This window comes from Diplotaxodon limnothrissa, linkage group LG11 (genome assembly GCF_057381915.1).
Source record: "Diplotaxodon limnothrissa isolate DT_005_m linkage group LG11, D_limnothrissa_male_GT1.1, whole genome shotgun sequence".
In the NCBI taxonomy this organism is placed as follows: domain Eukaryota; kingdom Metazoa; phylum Chordata; class Actinopteri; order Cichliformes; family Cichlidae; genus Diplotaxodon; species Diplotaxodon limnothrissa.
The window spans coordinates 5298222-5312952 of record NC_140606.1 but is presented as its reverse complement, the minus strand read 5'-3'; the positions used below and the strand labels follow the sequence as shown (position 1 = coordinate 5312952).

At 43.0% G+C, this 14731-nt stretch overlaps 1 protein-coding gene across 1 annotated transcript; it reads left to right on the top strand.

Moving 5' to 3' along the window:
• Positions 1-7444: 7444 nt before the first annotated feature.
• On the top strand, positions 7445-14232 carry LOC146622229 (uncharacterized). The gene is made up of 5 exons (XM_085366788.1): positions 7445-8224; positions 8324-9243; positions 9325-9402; positions 9493-9640; positions 14212-14232. The coding sequence occupies exons 1-5, from the start codon at positions 7445-7447 to the stop codon at positions 14230-14232; spliced, it is 1947 nt and encodes a 648-aa protein (XP_085222914.1).
• The last annotated feature ends 499 nt before the right edge of the window (positions 14233-14731 follow it).

Below are 14731 nucleotides of genomic sequence, written 5' to 3'. Positions count from 1 at the left end.
TCAGGAGAGTCAAGCAAAGCAGGGGAATGGTGGGGGATGAGGGGGAGAAGGTTACAGCAGTGGGAGATGATTAGCATTTTGCTACAGGGACTCTCTTGCTTTTCTTACCCAGTGTTGTGGTTACCCTTTGAAAAGAGTGCATATGCTTTGTTATTCATGAGTTTGTTTCAGGGAAACAAGCTTTAATGTGAAGTTTTAAGAAATAAATATTAGCATTGATGCTGTATGGTCATGGGAATGGGCTCCAGGTTATGTTGTGTATGAGAGAGGCGTTTAAAAAACACTCACACACCAGGGTCCACAGTTTAAAAGTATTTAATAAACTCTGCTCTAGCACTGGCTTTCACTGATGAAAATCAATATTATACTTCTTGCCATTTCTTTATTGCTGTATAAATTAAAGCTAATGCTGTGGTTAGAGCCCAGCACTATGAACTAATAGACTGAAGACATGAAGACAAGAGTGGTACTGTTCTAAACTGTTTTACAACGGCAAAATATTTACAATACATTCCCAATTTGCACTGGGGACCAACCTCGTGATGTTGGCCAGTTGCCGTGGGTTTCTTAAACAAAGTTACTATGGCACAGTTGTGGAGAAATTGCATTTTCCTGTGAACATATACTAAAATAAAAAAGATTTGTGGACTACTGGGTACATACTCTGCCTGTTTAGTAATCCATCCATGGGTTTAATTTACCAAAATAAACCAAAACCTTTAAAGATTAAGTTTCAAGTTACTTGTCTATGAAATCTAGTCCCATTTGTAGATTAGAAAAATGAAATATTACACAGAAACAGATGAGCACAACAATGATAAAAAAACAAAATCACAAAATGGCACAAGTTAATATCAGTTCTGTATGAGTGGAGTTTGACTCTTCAAAAATAATGGCAAGTAGTGTCCTATTGACCCTGACCCACATCCACCCATCCGCATTAAGGGGACGGCTGTGGAGCGTGTGAGCAGCTTCAAGTTCCTGGGAGTCCACATCTCTGAGGATCTCACCTGGACGACCAACTGCTCCAAGCTGGTCAAGAAGGCTCACCAGCGCCTCTTCTTCTTGAGGACTCTGAGGAAGAACCACCTGTCCTCAGACATCCTGGTGAACTTCTATCGCTGCACCATCGAGAGCATCCTGACCAACTGTATAACAGTCTGGTACGGGAACTGCTCTGCCTCGGACCGGAAGGCGTTGCAGAGGGTCGTGAAAACTGCCCAGCGCATTGCCGGAGCACCACTTCCTGCCATAAAAGACATCTACAGGAAGCGGTGTCTGAAAAGGGCGGGGAAAATCATCAAAGACCCCAGTCACCCATCGCATGGACTCTTCACCCTCCTGCCCTCTGGGAGGCGCTACAGGAGCCTCCGGACTAAGACCACCAGGTACCGGAACAGCTTCTTCCCCACAGCTGTCAGACTCCTGAACTCTGCCTCCTGACATCTGACCCACGTTAAACTCATGGACTGAACATACACACACCCACAATGGACAACTGTACCCTCAAACACACAATAATAACATGGACTGAACCACCACTCACAACCACTAGCACTTTATATAGCCTCTGTAGAAACTATCTACACCCTCACTTATCTTAACTGCACTACTGTATAGCTCTGTGTAAATAATCATTCTGTACATTCGATAATCTTTAATCCTACAACTGTTTACAACTTGCATAGTTCCCATTTCTGTATAGCTGTATATCTCAGATTCTGTAAAGTTATTTATTTCATATTCTGTATAGTTTTTCATATTTATATCCTGTTCATATCCTGTACATAGCTTGTACTCACTACAGCCTGTACATACTTATAGTTATAGAATATTCACAACATACTTCATACCGTGTACATTATAACATACCATAATAGACCCATTTCTGTAATATACTCACATATCTATATTATTGCTAATATATATTGTAATATATCTATATCACTAAAGCACTTCTGGATGGATGCAAACTGCATTTCGTTGCCCTGTACCTGTGCATGTGCAATGACAATAAAGTTGAATTCTATTCTATTCTATTCTATTCTATTCTATTCTATTCTATTATCTATCTGTATATTCATGGCCCTTGGGGGAAACTGTCCACATATTTTTCTTTGATAAAAGGCAGACAAACTCGGAGCAGTATTGTGTCTTACTAGAGATAAAAATGTCACAGTGGAGACAAATTGACACTGTCGAGTCCTTCATGCTTCCAACACTGCAAGAAATCTTTCATTTATGTTGAGAAATAGAGTGATCACACTGATTTCATTTCAACAAAAGCAGATCACATTTGGGGGTGAAAATTTGGATTCCCCTTTGCATTGCTTGTGCATATTTTGCTTCTCTTCTTGTTCAGTGTGCTCTGCTGAGAAGCAGCCTTTGGAAAAACACTGTTGCTGAATGAGCCACCAGAGAATATCTCTCAAGTTAATGCCAGCACTGCTCTATCACGTTTTTGTCCACACATGACCAGCTGCATTTGTCAATATGTGCCATCAAAGCTGGCACTACTTCATTGTTTCTACGCTGACATTTTGATAGACTAGTGTTATTTGCTTGCAGGGTTTAATATAAGCATTGATTTTTTTTTCACCTTCCCTACCTGAAATCTATTACTTACTTTAGGGTCAAAGGTCAAATAAGGAAGTTCTGTTCATGACTGGTAAACAGAATAAAAACTAAATAAGTAAATGTGTAAATGTGATCTTCCTATGTGTTGGATGATTGTTTCTTAGCAAATGTGTGTGTGTGTGTGTGTGTGTGTGTGTGTGTGTGTGTGTGTGTGTGTGTGTGTGTGTGTGTGTGTGTGTGTGTGTTTTGTATGCGTGCTTCACCCTCTATAGTTTCTCTGTTTTAACCCTCTCAGGCTCAAATTAAACTTTTTGTTGCTAATGCACAACCAAGTCCTGCAGTGGTACTTCTGAGTAAAAAAAAAACTCATAAAATATGTATGTGGGGTAATCAGGTTGTTAGTTGCAAATCGGCAAATCGGCAACGCCTGCCTTGAGAGGGTTAACTCAGGTACTGGTTATTCTCACTGGGATTGGCAGTTTAATTAACTTCATATCTCTGCATGCTGCTGGAGAAGTTACCTCTCTGTGCACAAGAGACAGCATTTGTGTGTGTGGAAACTATGAGCAACAAACCTGTTACTTGAAGGCTTCCTGAAGCTGTGACAATTTCTGATTTCAGATCACATACTGATCAAGACATTTTTAGGTACATATTGTCACCAGACTTCACTGCTGATAGCTAATTTAATTTTCAGGTGAATATGGTTTGAAATTAACTAATTACTACTCTAATCTCTAATCTTTACTCCAGGGTCCTCTCACTTGGGGGAGCCTCTCTTCCCCAACCTAAAGGGAGCATTCCAGTGTTTTTTGGCAGAGAACTGTGTTACTTTGAGGTGCTGACTGGGCAGCAAACCACTTCAATGCATGCATGCATACTGAAGGTCACTCTGTGATGAAGCCATGCATACTGAATTATGTCATAGTAATTTTAATCAATCTATAATCAGGACTAATGATCGTCCTATTTTAAAGATCTGCCTAAATTTTCACATCAAAGTGGATTAAGTTAGTGCACATACAGTCACAATTTAGAAATAAAAAAATTCACTGTAGACATTTTGTCAGTAGATTATTTCAGGAAAATTAATTATTTCTCCACACTGAGCATTTTGGAAACTTCTAATTAAGGTTGCCAGAAAAATTTGAAAGTTAAATATCCACCTTGGAACCAACAGCAGAATAAAATAAATCCTTCACTGCTCACACTAACGCCATGGATAAAAACATCAAGTTTACCAGGGAAGACACAAAGGATAACTGTTTGCCTTTCCTGGACTGCACTGCGCACACTGAAGAGAATGGCAACCTCAACATTGAAGTTTACCGGAAGCCCACACACACGGACCAGTACCTCCTCTTTGACTCCCATCACACTCTGGAACACAAATTTGTAAGTCCTGAGTAATCAGGACCCTACATCACCGGGCAGAGAATGTTCCCTCTAAACCTGAAGGAAAAAAGAAGGAACACACACAGGTAAAGGAAGCACTCAAAACATGCGGTTATCCTAATTGGGCGTTTATAAAGTCAGCAAAGATGCACAGAAAAGAAGATCAGACACCAGCGAGGGAGGATAAGAAAGACAGACGCAACAACACTGTCATCCCCTATGTAGCCTGTGTATCAGAGAAGCTCAGGAGACTTTTCTCCAAGTACAACATCCCAGTGTACTTCAGACCCAGCAACACACTCAGACAGAAACTGGTTCACCCGAAAGACAAAACTCCAAAACACAAACTTCACCGATTCTTGAGATAAGGGACAAAACATGTCTGCCAGATAAAACCCAATTTTGTGGTTAAAAATATGCATACAAGTGTTAACCCAAATGCCTAAAAGACAAACCAAGGCAATGTTTATACAACAAAAGTATGATTTTGCATTTTTTATACATATAAATTTTTTTTAAATGGTACATTACCAGTACCTTAAAAATCCATTGTCCAGAAGCAGGTGTGATAATATTAAAATTCAGGGAAAAAAATAAAAGTAATGTAAAATTAAACATCATGGCTCTCGTCACTAAGTTTTTAAGTCAATACCTTATATAATATCAAAATATACAATTAAAAATTTATTTTTACATATTTTTTAAGTGATTAAAATTGTGTCCAGAGTTTTTGTCAGCACCGTCAGATTTTTTAAAAGTACAAACAAATCAGGAATTATTGTGGGTAGCTTACAGTCTGAGGACCCCTTTACCACTTCCTGTTTGATACACATGCCATAAGGTCACTGCTGTGATATATATTTCATTTATGGCATACCTTTCTGATAAAACTCTGTGTCACAGCTATAGTGCGTCAACACCAAAGTCAATGTAATCCAAGATTTAATTTTTGTTTTTTGTATAAAGAGCTTAATTTAGGTAGATTGTAGAGGCCATAAGCAAACGATGAAAAACAAGATGGCTTCTGTCAGAAAAACATGTGTTATGAGCGAAAGTAGGGTATTTTGTCAACACCATCAGATGTCAACACCATCAGGATTTTTGTCTGACGGTGTTGACCCTTTTTTTAACGGTGTTGACAAATGTCACAAAAGTGTCCTATTAATCAATTATATTAAGTAATTTTTTTTTACTAATATTTCAGTCATATTACTTCTTGTGTATTTTACTGATATTTCTGCTTTACAGATGTGTCAAATATTATCTTGAATCTCATTGTTTATGTATACTTTATTAATCCTGTAGGAAAATGCTTAGTCCTCTGCATTTAACCCATTCACTCAGTGATGCAGTGGGCAGCTACCAATCCAGGATAGCCGCCGTTCGTTGGATTTGAATGCCCAACCTTTCGATCATGTGGCATCTACTGAGCTAGCTGCTTCCGGGCCCAAACTACTCTGTGTTTATTAAGCCTGTTGTGCTGTTAAAATGTTTTAATGCTTTTTATCTTGTTCTATTACATCTGAACAAGCACCTAAAAACAGTCAGTGATCACTGTCAGCCTAACCAACGGGAACCCTCACGTTAACCTTTATCAAGTGGAAAAAAGTTAGCATTCATCCTCCAGCTTCACTGTGTTTATGTTATGCTAACACAGCTGTGTCGCTAGCAATCATGTACCACATCACTATATACCAGCTAGCCCAACTTGAGTAACCCTAAAGACAGTGGCGGTCCTAGCCTGTTTGGCGCCCCGGGCAAACACTCCCTCTGGCGTCCCCTTCCCCACACACACACACACACACACACAAAACATATTAAGTATTGTACATTAACATAAAACTGTTGTACACACACACATGAAGAGAGAGAGAGTATGCATAGTATGCAAACGGCTACCAAACAGCCATCATAATTCAATTCATCCATCCATCCATCCATCCATTCGCTTCCGCTTATCCTTTTCAGGGTCGCGGGGGGCGCTGGAGCCTATCCCAGCTGTCATAGGGCGAGAGGCGGGGTACACCCTGGACAGGTCGCCAGCCTGTCACAGGGCTAACACACAGGGACAGACAATGCATGTCTTTGGACGGTGGGAGGAAGCCGGAGGAGTACCCGGAGGGAACCCACGCAAACACGGGGAGAACATGCAAACTCCACACAGAAAGACCCCGGCCTGATGGTGGAATTGAACTCAGGACCTTCTTGCTGTGCGGCAACAGTGCTAACCACCGTGCCACCGTGCTGCCCGTAATTCAATTCAATTCAATTCAATTCAATTCAATTCAATTTTATTTATATAGCGCCAAATCACAACAAAAGTTGCCTCAAGGCGCTTCATAGATACGATTCGTCATACAATGAGAACAGGACAAATCAACAATTGACAATGACTAATTAATATTAAAATCTGTAACATATTGTATTGTTTGGAGTTTAGTCTGTCACTGTTACTATTTTTACCATTTCTTCTTGGACCAACCCACATAACCCACATAATATCCTTGGGGATTAATAAAGTATTCTGATTCTGATTGTTTTAGGATGACCTGCCATTATCCAATGACACATCTGCTTACCTGCATCTTTTACTCGTTTCTCCTCCTCTTCTCCTCTTTTTTCTAAACTGAGGACCTGAACTTTTCTTGTCCATCTTCCATTGGTTTTAATTTTGCACTCCAGTATGAACACCCATCCCTCAACCCGAGGATCACCACAACATAACCTAATAGACCTACACCTTAGTTCACAGAATTACTTTGTCTAGGGTGCATTTCTGAGATTTCACACAACCCAGGATTCAAATCATGAATACATAATGGTGTTAGGATGCCTGGGTCGTTGACCCAGGGTTTTTGAGTTTATGATATTATTTATATTTTCTAGTTTTTGGTTTCTTTGAGTTCTGTCTTATGGTTTATGTCTCTGTCTTCTTTAGTTGCTCTGTCTCCCCTATCACCTGCATCCCCTTGTCTAGTTCGCGTCTATGTGTATCCTTAGTTCCTATATCCCCGTGTCCAGTCAGTGTTTGTGTCTGCCCTGGTCCCACGTCTCTGTTCCCTCTGTAGTGCCTACATGTGAGGCTGTGTCTTTGTTCAGTCTGTGTTATGTGTTTCCTGTTTTACTTTGAAGGTCTCTGTCTTTTCTCAGTGTGTTCAGTTTACGCTTCTTTGGTCTCGTCAGTTCTGATTTGTCCCAGCTGTGTTTCCCTCCTGTTACTCATTCCCTGATTGCTCCCTCTGTGTATTTAAGCCCTGTGTTTCTCTGTGTCCGTGTCGTGATCTACCGTTTTCTTAGCTGTGGGTTCTGTCATTTCTCCAGTTTAAGTTTGTTTTGAGTTTTTTCAGTTATGTTATATTTTTGAGTACCTAATTAAAGCCTTTTTGAGTTCACGTCCGTCTCCGGAGTCTGCACCTTGGGTCCTATTCCTGCCTGCACACAGCCACACCTAACAGAAGATCACGACCAGAACATGGACCCAGCAGACTCCGTGTGGTATCAGCGACCCGCAGTTTCTGCCTTCCTCAAGGAGATCGTGAGGGAGGAAGCTGAGCATGCCCAGGAGCTCCAGTCACCCTTCTATGGGTCACGTTTGGCTTTGGGAGGGCCCCGCAGCCTCCAAATGGCTACGGCCGAGCCAGTGTCTATGCCTCGGGCGATCAGGTTGAGCACATGCTCCTTCTCTCCAGTCGCTACACCTCCGCCTTCACCCCTGGATTACCAGTCCGACAAGAGAGTTAAGCGGCGGAGGAAGAGAGATTATGTGACACCGGACGTTAGACTCACTCCGCTGCAGTCCTTCGCTCTGTTTTTGGGTCTGCCACGTTCTGAGCTTCACAAACTCTCTGCTTCCTCATCGCAGCCCGGTCCTTTGGAGGATTCGCAGCCCAGTTCGCCACCTCCCACTTCCCGGAGGAGGCGACGCTCACACCGTCACCACTCTTTTTCTGCGGAGCAACTCCCGGTGGTGAGTTGTGATTGCTGTCGTTCCTCGGAGCTGGAAACTAACAATCATATGAACACTGCTAAGACTGAGACTATTAAGACTGTTAGACGTGGTGGTGGTAGGAAGTTAAAAAACGTTTTAGAAGAGTCTGTGTTTGCTGAGCCTGCTCCTTCGCACCATTGTGTTCCTGCTCCCAGGGCAGCTCAGGCCCAGCATTCCCCTGCACCTGTTTCAGTGCTTCAGGTGAGGGAGGCTGAGGTCCAGCTGGTCCCTGCTCAGGTGTCTAGGCTGGCTGAGCCTCTGCCTGTCGCTGCACCCGTACCAGCTCCTCGGGTGGGGACTGCAGCTGCCCAGCCGTTGACTGTGCCTGTCCCGGCTCCCAGGGTGAGGATGACTGGGAACCAGTTAGCTCCTGCACCCGTACCTTCTCCTCGGGTGGGAGTGGCTGGTGTCCGGCAGGTACTTGCACCTGTTTCTGACCTCGCTGGAGGCTCAGGTGAGCCCGTCCAGCAGGTTTCTGTAGGATCCGTAGGCTCAGACAACCTAGTCCAACCATCTGCTAATCCACCACCTCACCCGCCATTGCTGCCATCGTTACAACAGTCAATACAACTTAAACTTCTCTCCATAGCTCAGACATTAGCTCACCTATCGGCTCAGTCACCTGCTCAGTTACCGCCTCAGTTGTTTGCTCAGTCACCTGTCTCCGCTGGAGGGTCCGAGGGGCCCGTTCAGCCACCCGTCTCCGCTGGAGGGTCCGAGGGGCCCGTTCAGCCACCCGTCTCCGCTGGAGGGTCCGAGGGGCCCGTTCAGCCACCCGTCTCCGCTGGAGGGTCCGAGGAACCGCTTCAGCCACCCGTCTCCGCTGGAGGGTCCGAGGAATCGCTTCAGCCGTCTCTTCCTGCTGGAGGGCCCGAGGAGCCCGTTCAGCCTCACGCCTCGTCAGCGGGAGGGCCCGAGGAGCCTGTTCAGCCTTCTGCCACGTCAGCTGGAGGGCCTGAGGAGCCTGTTCAGCCGCCATTAGCCTCTGCCTCTGCTACGCCTGGTCCAGCTTCTGCTTCTGCTACGCCTGGTCCGGCTTCGGCCTCAGCTTCTGCAGTTCCGCCTGGTCCTGCCTCCGAGTCTGCAGTTCCGCCTGGTCCTGCCTCCGAGTCTGCAGCTCCGCCTGGTCCGGCCCCGGCCTCTGCAGCTCCGCCTGGTCCAGCTTCGGCCTCAGCCTGGGCTTCGCCTGGTCCGGCCTCAGCCTCTGCAGCTCCGCCTGGTCCAGTCTCCGAGTGTTCAGCTTCGTCTGCTCCTGAGGTCTCCATGCTGTCTGTTCCTGCACGTCTTGCCCGGCCTGCACGTCTTGCCCGGCCTGCACGGCCTGCACGTCCTGTCCGGCCTGCACGTCCTGTCCGGCCTGCACATCCTGTCCGGCCTGCTCGTCCTGCACGTTCTGTCCGGCCGATGACTGGACGTCGTTGCCGTCATGGACAGCCCCCTGAACTACGCCGCCGTCGGTTCCTCCCGCCCGGCCGACCTCCTGACCTGCTCCGCCGCCGTCGGTTCCTCCCGCCCGGCCGGCCTCCTGATCTGCTCCGTCGCCACCGGTGCCTTCCGCCTGGCTGGCCTCCTGAACTGTTTTCTGGGCTCTTGGACCATCAGCCTCCGGGCCGCCCCCCTGAACTTCCCGGGTTTGGACTGTTGTGCTGTCAGCCTCCGGGTCGGCCCCCTGAACTTTTTGTGAACTGTTTTTCCTGGCCGTCTGCGCCTGTCGTGAGCCTGTTTTTTGTTCTGTTGCTTTCCGGGCTCCGTTGTTTGTTCTTTTTTTGTTTCTGGCTCCTTGTTTGGTTTTGTTTCGAGCCCTCCATCCTGTTTCCCCCGCCGCCCACCCTGGTTCGGTTGTTTTGTTTTGTTTTTGGTTTTGATGTTTTGGTTTGGGCTGTCTGGAAGCCAGCCCTTAAGGGGGGGGGGTACTGTTAGGATGCCTGGGTCGTTGACCCAGGGTTTTTGAGTTTATGATATTATTTATATTTTCTAGTTTTTGGTTTCTTTGAGTTCTGTCTTATGGTTTATGTCTCTGTCTTCTTTAGTTGCTCTGTCTCCCCTATCACCTGCATCCCCTTGTCTAGTTCGCGTCTATGTGTATCCTTAGTTCCTATATCCCCGTGTCCAGTCAGTGTTTGTGTCTGCCCTGGTCCCACGTCTCTGTTCCCTCTGTAGTGCCTACATGTGAGGCTGTGTCTTTGTTCAGTCTGTGTTATGTGTTTCCTGTTTTACTTTGAAGGTCTCTGTCTTTTCTCAGTGTGTTCAGTTTACGCTTCTTTGGTCTCGTCAGTTCTGATTTGTCCCAGCTGTGTTTCCCTCCTGTTACTCATTCCCTGATTGCTCCCTCTGTGTATTTAAGCCCTGTGTTTCTCTGTGTCCGTGTCATGATCTACCGTTTTCTTAGCTGTGTGTTCTGTCATTTCTCCAGTTTAAGTTTGTTTTGAGTTTTTTCAGTTATGTTATATTTTTGAGTACCTAATTAAAGCCTTTTTGAGTTCACGTCCGTCTCCGGAGTCTGCACCTTGGGTCCTATTCCTGCCTGCACACAGCCACACCTAACAAATGGGCTTGGATTTACAACATTATGAATGAAATGTGCTCTATTTGGAAGCAGCCACCCCCTCCCCTTTCCACGGGTTGTGTGTGAGACTTTAAATCATCAAACTGTAAATTTAAACATTTACATTTTTATTGATCCGTTTACCCCTAGTCCTAAAGTGTATATTTATTTTCTTACTCTTCTTATATTTATTGTTTGTTTACTTGCACTGCTGTAACTGGAGCCTCATCGTCTCGTCTCTCTATATACAATAAAGTTTACTTTGACTTCAGCAAGTGCACCGAGGGATCTTCCGCTCACTTTTCGCGTATAGAATTTCGAAAAAACATCAGTGCAAATTATGAGTCTGTATCATAATGTCCGCTGTTTTCGTGTTTGTTTTTATTTTGTTTTATTTTGCGAGTTGGTTATTAGATGCTGCTCCAGCCGGTCAGAGAATTATTTACTTGCTCCCAGCAAATGGGCGATAGAAAACCGATCGGTGCGTATGTCATTCCCAATATGCGCTGACTGACGCCGATGCCCGTGATGTCGCCCCCCACCACGATGCCGCCCCGGGCAACCGCCTATGTCGCCCATATCTAAAACCGCTACTGCCTACAGAAGTCACTGCTGTTTAGTTTTCTGTCTTAATTTATGTTGGAAGTGGTAGCAGAGCTGGCGTATCATGTTTAGGCGGAAACAAGCAATCTAACTTCTAACTCTGTTAAATGTCATATATTCTGTTTTCATGGATGCCTGGATGTTACACCTGGTAAAGCAGCCGCACTGATCATTTTATTAAAGATGAAAGAATTTAGACAGTTTGTAACTCTCAGTGATGCCACAGAGTTCCTTTGACTTTGGGATCTGAAGGGGAGTTTGGACCTGGAAATGGCTAATGACATCAGAGTTAATGGCCGGATAGCATTTCTATTGCTTAATGCATAATTGTGCTGTGAATATTCATCCTTAATCTGTAAAAAAGCATAAGGTTCAGAAAAATTATAGTAATTACAAAATGGTACATTTCAGGCTAGAATAGCAAAGGGGAACCTGTCAGTAGAGGAACGAAAGAGAAGGAACAGGGATGATCAAAAAAGAAGGAGAGAAAAAATTAACAGCCAGCCTGAGTTGAAGAAAGAGTTTCTCATAAAGGAAAGGGAAAGATATAGAGTGAAAGAGGGAAAAATAAAGAACATCAGTTATCTGAAAGAAAGAGAAAAAAAAGCAGAAGAGAAGGTTTTGGAAACAAGCACAGAGAGACAAAAGGAGAGAAATTACAGCGGGGTCTTAACACACAACCACAGAGAATCAAGGAGTAGTAGGCAGCTACTTGCTGGTGAACTATTAAGATGTAGAACTTGACATGTGCAAAAACAGAATTGTTATGATGTGTCTTGTGATATTACAAAGGTTGTTAAGGTTTAATGGTCATTTTGAAAGAAATAATATCTTGTTTTCTACCAGAGTGTCACCACCGTCAGTTTTTATTTTTCTCTTTTGGAGAACCATATAGTTTCCTTCCTTTATCTTCCAATAAAAATACGTAATTTTCTTAATAAATGTGTAATTTGCATGCTGCTTAATATGACTGTTTCTTATACAGATTAAATACAAGCTTCTGAAAATATGTATGACTGTAACTCTAATAATAAAAAGCCAAAACAATCTTACTTTTAAATAATAATAATAATAATGGATTGGATTTATATAGCGCTTTTCAAGGCACCCAAAGCGCTTTACAATACCACTATTCATTCACTCTCACATTCATACACTGGTGGAGGCAAGCTACAGTTGTAGCCACAGCTGCCCTGGGGCAAATGTGGTATAATTACTTTGAAAACATATGTGCATAAACAATAGAATAGAGAAGCTGCTAATAGTCAAAAGAGCTGAAACAACTTAATTTAAAATATATATTTTTGCATTTCTTTGTGTCTGACGGTGTTGACAAAAACCTTGCACTTCTCCAGGAAAAACACAAATTATTAAAAAATGTTACACCTGGAGGATAAGTGCTTAATCTCAGTGTCTGTAGACACAGTAAGAAATCCTTTTGTTTTAACTTGAGAGCCATTTTATACAAAGAGAGAAATCTGAGAGGTCATGTCAGCCACTAGTACTGTAGGCACTTTCACCTGGGGTCACCCATATTTGTGGGCCAGAAATGCAGGTTAGACTGACAGTAGCTTTTCTCATCCCTTCTTTTATTTCAGCTTTGATGGTGAGAAGAGAAATGCAGCCTTTGAGACATCAATGGGGGACAGAAAAATCCATGGCAGGTCACCTATTGGGATTTCAGATGTGGTGCAGTGACTAAAGCTCCCACTCTCCCACCACCCAGAGAGAAGAAAAATCATGACCATTGACAACTTGCAGGTCTTTCATAATGGTGAACATTGTCTAGACACACATTGTTAAAGTGATCAGGATACTAGGAGCCACTCCAGATGGTCTAAAGGGAAAAGATACAAACAAACATAAAGCAGGATATTCAGATGAGAAACAATATATAAAATTGTATTTAACAGAACATGTTACACCTCATAAATGCAATGAAAGGACATAGCAAATCTATGCTGAAATAAGTTTTAAGAGGTATCTATCATAAAACTTATTTAATGCTCTTATGCAGTGTGTTCAGGTTTTATTTCTTCTGGGAGAGAAGAACTGCACTGTTCAGTGTTTGTTACATTTGATTCAGGTGTGCCTGCATACTGCAAACTATCATACTGCACAGAGCACAGAAACTTGACTTTTTGGACCATAATAATGTCATTGTAGTTATTTATGGCCTATATTCAATCTTTTGCAATTTCACCAATCTTGTGAAAGATGAGCAGCAAACCTTCACCCAATCAGAATTCCAATTAGCTTATTTAACAAAACTGCTATCAACATTTTGAAAGCATAAAAATATCATTATTTGCTGGGAGATTTGTCCAAGGCAACAAAAAGCAATTTACCATTTATTTACCCACTGTATATGTGATTGTTTTATTTGCTTGAATGACAAAAAGGGTCCCACTGTAACAATTATTTTAATATATATGGATGGATAAGTGGCATGTCCCTATTTTAGTGTAATTACTTGTGGAAATGTGCATTTATTTTAATTCGAGGCACTGTCCGGCAAATCACTTTTACAATACTTTTTTTTTGCATATGATAATCTACAGCATGTAGGCAGGACATTTTCTAAGAGTGGAGGATTGTAGGTATTTACTGCTCCAGTTCTTTGATTTAACAACTCTAAGAGTCCAAGCTCCAAGATGTTGTATATTATTATTATTTATGACATTTATGATTGTGGTGTAAAATGTACAAGTAAAAATTGTGTCCTATTGTGTCCTATTTTTGGTATTTCTCACTAGGCACACATGGAATCTCAGGGGAAATGGGGAAAGTTGATCAACCTCAGACGGTCAACTTTCCCCATTTATTAAAGCCATTAACCACAGTCCACTGCATCAGCTGATGGAGGTATGTGTTGGTTCAACGAATGACAAATTCCCTCAAAAAGATTTAATGGATATTGTGTGGTAAATAATTATTTGTTCCCATTTTGAATTTGTACATTTGCTTACTTACAAAGACATGACACAGATCTTCTCGTCGCTGGATGATTATACTACAGACGTTAGTGATTCTCCCAGCTTCCGTGAATCTGTGCTTTAGTATTTTCGTGATTCGTGAGTGACTTCTTTTTCCTGTGCCACAGTTTTCCTTCCTGGACCTGTGACCTCCCTGCAGTGCACGCATGTGTGAGGCTGGGCGTGAAGATGAGAGCGAGTGTGAGAGAGCTTCCCCTTGGTCCCTTGGAGCCTGGATTTCCCCCTCACTGTATATATTGTGCACCAGTGTTGTAAATTAACTGTGTTTGGAGACGTCAACCTGCTCTGCTCTTGAGTCTCTACTCTCAGTTGTGACATGACCGGTCTCTAATTTTTATGGTAGTTTCATTTTAATAGAGAAAGACAGAATATCTGAACGAAATAGGAAAAGAAAAAAATGACTTTGTACTTTGTGGAGAAGCACTTGTTGGCATGCAAATTGCTACTGTAACACATTTCTTGTAGTTACCAATTTACCAAGTTTGTGCAAATCTCAGGAAGGAATTTAGCCAACTTCTTTATAAAAACCTTCACCAAACCATTCATTCCAAAGACTTCTTGAGCAAGAAGAAGCTACATTTGCAGACCCGTCTAAATGATTAAGAAGGCAAATTATTCCAATCTACC

Coding starts and splice junctions, on each gene's coding strand:
- LOC146622229 (XM_085366788.1), top strand. CDS start 7,445: ATGGACCCAGCAGACTCCGTGTGGTATCAGCGACCCGCAGTTTCTGCC. Junction 9,244..9,324: donor ATGCTGTCTGTTCCTGCACG/TCTTGCCCGGCC, acceptor CCGGCCTGCACA/TCCTGTCCGGCCTGCTCGTC. Junction 9,403..9,492: donor CGTCATGGACAGCCCCCTGA/ACTACGCCGCCG, acceptor GCCTCCTGATCT/GCTCCGTCGCCACCGGTGCC.